At 62.0% G+C, this 9,444-nt stretch overlaps 1 protein-coding gene across 1 annotated transcript; it reads right to left on the bottom strand.

Moving 5' to 3' along the window:
- Positions 1–345: 345 nt before the first annotated feature.
- KDELR3 (KDEL endoplasmic reticulum protein retention receptor 3) lies at positions 346–8,465 on the bottom strand. Its single transcript, XM_002711393.5, has 5 exons — positions 8,220–8,465; positions 4,410–4,510; positions 2,701–2,859; positions 1,746–1,998; positions 346–1,080 (listed from the first exon to the last, which is right to left on the bottom strand). The coding sequence occupies exons 1-5, from the start codon at positions 8,308–8,310 to the stop codon at positions 1,040–1,042; spliced, it is 645 nt and encodes a 214-aa protein (XP_002711439.1). The 5' UTR covers positions 8,311–8,465; the 3' UTR covers positions 346–1,039.
- Between the last annotated feature and the right edge of the window lie 979 nt (positions 8,466–9,444).

Below are 9,444 nucleotides of genomic sequence, written 5' to 3'. Positions count from 1 at the left end.
GAACATGGGCAGAAGAGTCCTCGCGGGATGATGATGATGGCGTTGCGGGGAAAGGGGTTTCAGTGCTGAGCTAGGGGCTGCTTCTCCCAACCCTTCCTTACAGTCATTGTGTGGACTTAGATCATCTAAAAGGTTGGTGGCTTTTGCTTGGGATCAGTGCTCTCTGTTCATGTCTCTGCTGGTCTCTGAACACATTCCTGTTGTGTTACGACGTGAAAGATTCTTAGACGTGTGATGCTCAGCCACAGGATGCCGAGAGCTATGTTAGTATTCTTAGTTTGTAAATTGTCCTTTTGATACCATCTTGTTTTCTTTTGTAGGTATAAATAAAAACACTGTTGACAATAAGCTGTGAGTTTACTTTATTTAAAAATTGTTCTGTTTCTGGGGTGGTTCCCTTAACAATAATTTGTTTGCTTCAAGACAAAGTGAGGACGCAGTTTGGGTTCAGAAGCACCGAAGACCAAAAGGGAGGTGGGGCTGATAGGTCTGCATGCAGAAACGAGTCAGAACAGGCCTGTGGGGTAGGCGCTTCCAGAAACGGGCACCCTGTGAGCGGCAGCCACATGGGAGGGGCTGGAGGGCGGGGCACAGGACCACCCAGCCCCTGCCAAGCTGTGGCTTGAGGGCCGCGTAGAGATGGCACATCTCACACCTGGCGGCTGTCGCCTCTGGACCTCCCACCCGGAAAGTGAAAGTCCCACAAGAACATGCATCCTCCGCGTGGGCGAGGCTTTGGCCAGGGCCTTGGGGAGCCTCCCACAGCTTCTTCCACCCACTCAGGCTGGAACAAGAGAGCTTGTTCAGTGGACGTGGGCACCATATGTGGGCAGCTGGTCTAGGTTTCTGGCTTCCTCTAGAGGGTATTTAAGGGAGAGTACTGATGAGGTGGTCTTCTAGATTAATAACCAGTGCTTTGCTGAAATCCACACGAGCCAGTTTCCGAGCCCAGTCACGGTTAGGTTCAGTTGCCAGGAACACCGGGGAGGTTTACTCCATGTGCTTGCGGAGGTACGCACCGTCTCATCCCCGAGGCGGCTCAGATGGGCATTGGAAGGCTTAGCTTCTTTCCTTTAAGGACTGGGAAGGAAATGGAGGGGGGAGTGTCAGCGATGCAAGGACTGCTTCAGGAACCGCCGCACCTTGTGCTGGCCACGCCCCCTTCATAGAAGCTGTTAGGCTGTTGAAACCAAGCTGGTTCGGGATTAACCCCCCTCCTTTTAATTATGTGAAAGGCAGATGATCACTGGTTTGCTCCCCAAATGCCCACACGAGGTTGAAGCCAGGAGTCCAGAGGCCGACCTGGGTCTCCCACATGGGTGGCTTGAGTCACTGCTGCCCCCCAGGCTGTCCGTTAGCAGGAGCATGGATGGTAACACCCAGAACTTGAACTTAGGGCATGGGTGTGGGGCGATAGCATGACCCCTTCCAGTGCCTGCCCGTGGCCATCCGAATATGGTGCCAGCCCCGTTGCCCACCTGTGAGGCCCTGGGAACTGGTACTGACTTCAGGTTTAGAGACTTGGCCACATGGTTTCGTGTATCACACCAAGCTGGTTCCTGCCTTGCCCTTCGTACACACGCTCTGGCCTGTACATTTCACAGAGTACGCAGAGTATCTTGGTGCGTCTCACCTTCCATGGCACTGCTTGGTCCCTGAGAATACCCCTGCCCCTGTGAGGGGCAGCACCCCCGTGGCCTCATGTCCAATGCGTAACTCCTTGGCCCAGTGCCAGCAGCACCTACCTTTGGTCACGTACAAGTAGAAGAAGTCACAGTAGAAGATGGTTTGCACTACTCCAGACACCACAGCGATTTGGTCGTAGAAATTCTCCGTCTGGTACCGCCTGATCCAGTTAGCCAGGTAGAGGGCCCGGTACAGGCCCAGGAAGAACAGGTAGTGAGTGGTGATGGTCTCGGCCTCTCCCGTCTTGCTGATCATGAAGAGCTGAGGCAGGATGGCCACCGACTCCAGGTAGATGGAGAAAGTCCAGAGGATCTGCCAGAGCAGGGTGCCGGGGACTGAGCGAGGCGGGAAGGGCCCGCTCCCTACGAGGTGACAATGCACTGCCCGGGGGGACGGGGAGAGCCCACGTGTCAGCGTCAGCCTTCGGCGACGGGGAGAGCCCACGTGCTCAGCGTCAGCCTTCGGCCTGTATCCTGTTGCTGTGCAGGTATCAGACGTGTGCGCACTACCAGTCTGACTACAGCGTGAACCTTCCCATAGCCCCACGCTGTGGAGCCTTGTTACATGCATTTGACAGAACTGACGCCAGTTTTCCAAACAGCAGCCCATAACCACCAGCTTCAGGTCTCGGGGGTGCTGGGTGCCCAAGGATCCACGGGCCCACTAGTCCTCTTTCGGGGTGTTATTTATCGGAGCATTAGTGCCCCGTGTGCTGGGAAGCTAAGTCATCCCACAGTCAGAGCACACAGCCATGGCCCGAGTCAGGTTAAACATCAGCTGCAGGGAACATGAGCTGTGGCCTTGACTTGCTCCTTTGGGACCACAGCCCCAGGCGGGCTGACGGCTGCTGGGTTCTGCACAATACTGCACGAGCCGGTTCTGCAGCAGCGCTGTAACTTGTTGCCAATTCCTTCTAAGCTCAGGGCAAGCCCAGCATCCCCCGGGGCGGAGGGCAGGGTGCCGAGAGCGTGCCAGCGTGCCAGCTGGGGGGGTGAACACCCGGGTGCCCCTCACCTCCAGCGGAGTGAAGCTGTAGTTCTCCAGGAAGGAAAGGCCAATGACCGGGACCAGAAGGAACTCCAGGCGGAATGTGTCATTCTCACTGTCGAACGTTTTCCGAAACTTCCCATAGATCATGTACACTGTGACGTAGGCACAGAGGAGAAAGACCACCTAAAAAGAGAGCGGTGCTCAGCCCACGTGCCAGGTTCCGTGTGCCCCCGATCCCGAGGGTCGTGCCCCCACCCTGGGTCTGCTGGCCTGGAAGCTAATGGTCACAGCCCTGGGGCGGCCGTTTGGTGCAGCGGTTAAGACCCGAGGCTCACATCCCAAAGCCAGGTTGCCTGGGACGGTGTCCCAGCGCCACGTGACTCTGGCTTCCTGCTAATGTGTATCCCGGAGGCAGCTGGCGACGGTGGTTCAAGTACTTGGGTTCCTGCCACCCACACAGGAGACCAAGTCAGAATTCCCAGCTCCTGGCCCAGCCCCAGCTGCTGGCCATGTAGTGAGTGGACCAGCGGATCACCGTCTCCCTCCCTCTCTCTCTGCCTTTCAAATAAATTTTCTTTAAAGCCAGGGTTTGCCCAGTGGGCAGGTGTCCCGCTGCTCTGTCCCTCCTCCTTGCTGCCCGGTGGCTACATGGAGGGCAGAACACACTCAGGACTCCCCAGGCCCACTGCACAATGAAAGTCCACTGTTTAAGGAGCCGGGGGCCGGGGCCGGGGGGCTGGGAGAGCCGCACCCCACATCGGAGCACCTGGCTCTGAGTCCAGCTTCCTGCCACGGCACATCCTGGCTTCAGCCCCAGCCCAGGCCTGACCATCGCAGGCATCTGGGAGTGAACCAGCAGACGGGAGCTGGCTCTGTCGGCTTCTGTGTCTCTGTCTCTCCACCTCTCGAGATAAAATCTCAAAAAGAAAACCAGGAATTTCGGGACCACCACAGCAGAGCATTAGGCCAAGTGTGGGGCCCAGGTCACACGCCCGTGAGTGGTGCCAGCCCCAGGATGGCGGGGCAGAAGGCGACGGGACCTAGGACACGCAGGGGGCGTCTGGACTGCCTGCCCCCAGACTGCGGGAGACGAGAGAGAGAAAGGAGACCCTCCCGGTGTTAAAATCATTCCGCGACCGGCACCCCGGCAGTCGCCTCCCACTGTACTTGCTCGGGCACACGGCTCCCTCTGCTCAGCTGTGGCGCCTTAAGAGCCAGCATGGATAGGGAAAAGCTCAGAGAAGGCTCAGCCCAACAGACCTGAGTCCACGGCCCAAGGCCCCTGCACCGGCGTGGGAGACCTGGGTGGAGCTCCAGGCTCTTGGCTTTGACCTGGCCCAGGCCCAGCTGTGGTGGCCATTTGGGAAGTGAACCAGCCTCTCTCTCTCTCTCTCTCTCCCCTCACCTTTGTAACTCTGATTTTTCAAATCAATATATATATATATATATATATTTTTTTTTTTGCTGGGTGGATGGCCAGATACGTACTCTGGAGGTGAACCATGGCGACGGCCAGCCCTTAGTGCTGGCTAGCACGAGGCCTGGTGTCCGCATCAGAACCCTCAGTTGTGCGGCCAGCCCCTCTCTGGTACGCCTGCGCTCCACTGGGCACATGGCTAAGCTGAGGTCTCGCCCGCGCCCAGCGGAGCGGGCACTGATCCGGCTGGCCTGGCAGCATGCCCTAGGCTCTGAGGGTCTCGGAGGCCCCTCCCCGCCCCAGCCCGCCGCCTCACCTTCATGACCGTGTTGTAGATGGAGATGAAGTTGGTGAAAAGGTCCAGGTACCTGGTGGTGAAGACGAGGGCAAACAGGACCTGGCTCTTCCCCGAGATGCCTGCGGCAGAGGGGGCGGGAGGCAGTGAGGACGCAGGCCCGCAGCCCACCCGCACCCCCAGAGAGGTGCAGGGGCAGGGGCTGGGGAGGCCCCCGGAGTGTCCGCCCCGCCAGGCCACACGCCACACGCAGGCCAGGCCACGCAGCCCTCCCCTGAGCCCACGGAGCCGCCGTCCCTCTCACGGAGCTCCCAGGCGCCAAATTAAGACACGAACACCACGTTCCCAGTCCCCCGTGTGCGCGCGTGCCTGCTCTGGCACGGACGTCGGGGGTGGTGAGATGCGGCTTGGTGCGGGGTGCCGAGGCTTCTCTCCGCGCCGCCCGCAGAGTCCCAGGGACAGTCCCGAAGCCCCGTCGCCGGGAAGGAGCTCACAGCCGCTCCGAGGCGCTGACTCACCAGGGGCGCGGAGCAGGCTGAGACCGGCGGAGCGTTCTGCTTTATTTTCCAACATGTAAAGACTGAAAAAGCCCTTTTCCCAGTTACGAAAGTCCCACCTATGTTTGCTCCTTGTGAAACAAAAATCAGACACTACGGAAAAGCACAGGGAGTGGGGGCAGCCCGGGTGCGGGGTGCAGCCCCCTCCCGGATCCCGCTGTTGCCCACAGCCCCCCACACACATCCGGGGTGCTTCCAGCCTTGTGGAAAACAATCCAAGGTCGGCTTGGTTTGGGTGCAAAAAATTGGGAAATCCACGCACACAAGGGATCCTCAGAGGGTTCACGAACGATGCATACGGTGAGATCCGTGCGTGATTTCCAGCTACACCGCGCCCAGGTCGCTGGCCTTTGCTTCATTTTCCATGCACTTTTTTTTTTTTTTTTTAAGATTTATTTATTTGAAAGGCAGAGTTAGAGAGAGAAGGGGGGTGGGGGAGAGAGAGAGAGAGAGAGATTCCCCATCCACTGGCTCACTCCCCACCTCCCCACATGGCTGAAACATTTTGGCTGGGCCAAAGCCAGGAGCCCGGAACTCCATCCAGGTCTCGCACGCGGGTGCAGGGACCCAGCACTTGGACCATTTCCCACAGCCTTCCCAGGCGCGTTAGCAGGGAGCCGGATTGGCCCTATGGGCTGCCGGCAGGAGAAGCTGCGGGGCGGGGAACGTGTTTCCTGATCCACCAGCAACTCCGCATTGCGTGGTAACACCGGGGAGGGTGCTGGCTCCGGTGCCAGCTTTGCTGCCAGCGCGCTTCAGGCACGTCTGGGCCTCACCTTGCTCACCTGTAAAGTGGGCACCCCACACAAGGCAGAACCGATAAACGGGAGTCGAGCCTGCCAGTCCGTCCTGGCCAGCCCAGCTTCCCTGCCCCTGCTGGGGCGAGGGCAGCAGGGGGGCTGGCTGTGTGTGAAGAAGCCCCTGGCACACGGCGGGCCTCCCTAACCCACACCCATGGGTGCCCACCCATGGATTCGACTACTGCAGGTGGAAACCACTTGGGGAAAAGCCCGTACCTGCCCTGAACAGGTGCACAGCTCCTCTTCCCCGTCCGTTCCCTAGACAGCAGGCTGTAAGAAGCACTCACTCCGCATCGTGTGGTATCAGCCAACAGTCACCCAGACAGGACGTAGGGCACACGGGGATGCGGGGGACCCTCGGGGACTGTGCACTTTCGGGATTTGATGTCCAACAACAAGGGGCGGGGGTCTCTGAACCTGAGGCCACCCCCGCGCTCCCCCAGACACCTTGTCCGCAGCCCTGGTGGGGCACGCAGCCACCGCCTCCGTGGTCTCGGCTGCCCATCTCCTGGCTTCATCTGCGGCGGCCAGGTCTGGCTTCTCAGATTTCCCTCAGCGCTCCGGGAACCCTGGCAATCTTGCCCACAAGGTGTTCCCACTTTGGAAAACAATGAGTAATTCCTAGAGAAGCCAGGGGCACGTACAGACCCAGGACAGAGAGGAAGACTTGAACCTGTGCCTGGCCAGGGTCCCCAGCTCCCTCAGCAGGAAAGAGACTGATCAGGCACAGCCTTCCGTCCCATTTGACAGATGGGAAAACAGAGGCCTAGGGTCACAAGGCAAGGCAGTGGTAGGGCAGGAACAAAGCCCAAGGGGCCAGCGCCGTGGCACAGCCGGTAAAGCCACCGTCTGCAGTGCCGGCATCCCATATGAACACCAGTTCGTCTCCCAGCTGCTCCTCTTCTGATCCAGCTCCCTGCTAATGTGCCTGGGAAAGCAGCAGAAGACGGCCCAGGTGCTCAGGCCCCTGCACCCACGTGGGAGACCCGGAAGAAGCTCCTGGCTTTGGATTGGCCCAGCTCTGGCCATTGTGTTCATGTGGGGAGTGAACCGACAGAAGGAGCTCGCTCGCGCTCTCTCTCTCTCTCTCTCTCTCTCTCTCTCTCTCTCTCTCTCCGTAACTCTGCCTTTCAAATAAATATATAAATCTTTAAAAAGGGGGGGCCTGCTCCCGGCCCACCCCTCCGGCCCACATCTGCCCTGGCCCCACAGCACTTGTCCCCGTGGGTCAGTTGCTCTGACAGCCCACCGTGGGCGGTTTCCCACTAGAACATCTGCTCCCCAGGGGTCAGGCTCCGGTGTCTCCACAACGGGGCCTGCGCAGTGCCTGGCAGGGAGTGGGCTGGACAACGGCGCCACCTCCCGGTCACAAGGGAGCGTGGACACAGGTGGGCGCTGAGTCCCCCTCGCTGGGCCTGCTGCCCGCTGCCCTGCTCGGCCCTCCTGGTCCACTCCCGCCATGGGGCCTGCAGGACCGTGAGCGCCTGCCCCTCTGCAGATTCCACACCCAAACAGCGTCCGGGTGAGCGGTCACTCCCTCCGCTGGGACCCTCACCCCAGCACCCACACGCCCCTGCGGAGCAGCCTCCACCCCACTCTGCACGGCTCCTCGGGACCCCTCCCCTGCTCCCAAACCTTCCACAGCTCCAGGTGCCGACGCCCCGGCCGCGCAGAAAAGGGCGTTCCACATCTGGACCCCGCCCCTCCTGGAGTCCTCTGCCTCTCCAGGGACAGGCCCTGTGTCCGGCGGCCTCTGTGTGCCCCCACCCCAGTGCCCTCCAGGACCAGCAAAGGGGCTGCTCTCTGCACGAGGCCTCTGGCACCACTCGCTGCCCCCACCCCCGGCTCCCACGGGGCAGGAGCTCAGCTCTGTAGCCCCTCATCCGGGACACCAGGGACAAAGACGGCTGCGGCCGCCTCCCCTGGCTCTGGCTCTGGCCACCATGAGCAGAGCCCAGGGGGCTGCCCCAGTGGCAGGCCGGACAGCGGGCAAACAGGGGCAGCCCTGAGTCTCCTGGGGCCCTGCTCAGGGACAGCGCCACGCCCAGGCTGCCACATCACAGCCTCCTACCACTCCCAGGGAGGGGGGAGAGGGCCCAGCCTGAGAGGGGTGCAGAGCGGGGAAGGGGACAGAGAGAGTCAGGGACCCCTTCCTGGGGGCAAACCCCCTCTGGCAATGGTGACAGGGCAGGAGATGGTGGGGAGTCCCCTCCTCAGCTTCCAACCAGCAGGGTCGAGGCCAAGGCGGGGGTGGGGCGGACAACGGCCGCAGCAGCCCACCCTCTCCGCATCCCGCGGTCTCCTCCTTGGATGGACTTCACGGCTTTGGAAGCCGGACCGTACACAAAGCGTTTCAAGGCCTCCCAAGCCGAAGTCGCTGCCCCGAGCGGACACTGAGCAGCGAGCGCCCGGCCGCAGGCGAGCGAGCGAGCCCCCCGCGACCCGCCCCCGCCCCCGCCCCCGGCGCCCCTCACCCGCGCAGCACTTGGACCGCCAGATCTTCGCCAGGAGCAAGATCATGGCCAGGAGGTGGCTCAGGTCGCCGAGGATTCGGAACACGTTCATGGTCCAGCCTGCCGGCCCTGCGCCCGCGCCCAGCAAACTTGCAGGAAACTTCCGAGCGGCCTGTCGCTGTCGGGCCCTGCCCGCGCTGCCCGCCCGCCCGCCCGCGCCGCCGCCAGCGAGCCCTTGGCCGCGCGGTGACGTGGCCAGGCCGGCCGGGGCGCGCGGTGGGGGCCAGGAAGCGGCGCCGCCGGGATCCCGCCTCTCGCCCATCCCAGCGCACGGCTCCCGGGGCGGGGCGGCCGGCGAGGCAGGGGGGCTTCCGGCCTGCGCCCAGCGGCACCGCCGCCCCGGGCAGTGTCTGCGCCGCGGTCTCTGGCCCTCAGAAACCGGAGTGCCCCGCGCGGGAGCCCGCGCGGCCCCTGAGGCGCTGGCTGCCTCAGTTTCCTCCCGTGCCCAGGCCCGAGGACGTGGTGCCAGGGCTGGGCCTGAGGCCAGCAGGTGGGGAGCGCCGAGTGACCCACTGTCCTCACCGTTCTGGGGTTTGAACCCCAAGAGCTGGACCCCGGCCAGATCCGCAGCTAACTGGGCAGCCACTGGTGTCCCGACCTGACCCTGCTGGGCTGGACAACAGCGATAATGACCTCAGCGGTGCTACTGGCCTTCCCCCTTCTTGGCCTCGGTTTTTCACCCGTGAAATGGGGCTGCTGTGAGTATGAAACAGGTCAAGTCGGCCAGAGGGACCCAGGGGCCTCAGTGGCGCCCCCTCTCCTTGGCACGCAGCCAGGGAAGACCCCACGGGCTGGCAGGCAGGAAGCATGAAGGACAAGGCCCTCTGGAGGTGGGAGCTCCCCCAGTGCTGCGTGGCCCTTTCTGGGCATCCCTCTGCCTCTGTAAGAGTGGTGGGAGGGAGCCGGCGCCGCGACTCACTAGGCTAATCCTCCACCTTGCGGGGCCGGCACACCGGGTTCTAGTCCCGGTCGGGGCGCCGGATTCTGTCCCGGTTGCCCCCTTCCAGGCCAGCTCTCTGCTGTGGCCAGGGAATGCAGTGGAGGATGGCCCAAGTGCTTGGGCCCTGCACCCCATGGGAGACCAGAATAAGTACCTGGCTCCTGCCATCGGATCAGCGCGGCCATTGGAGGGTGAACCAACGGCAAAGGAAGACCTTTCTCTCTGTCTCTCTCTCACTGTCCACTC

This window comes from Oryctolagus cuniculus, chromosome 11 (assembly GCF_964237555.1).
Source record: "Oryctolagus cuniculus chromosome 11, mOryCun1.1, whole genome shotgun sequence".
Classification (NCBI taxonomy): Eukaryota; Metazoa; Chordata; class Mammalia; order Lagomorpha; family Leporidae; genus Oryctolagus; species Oryctolagus cuniculus.
This window is presented reverse-complemented; position numbering and strand designations above follow the sequence as displayed.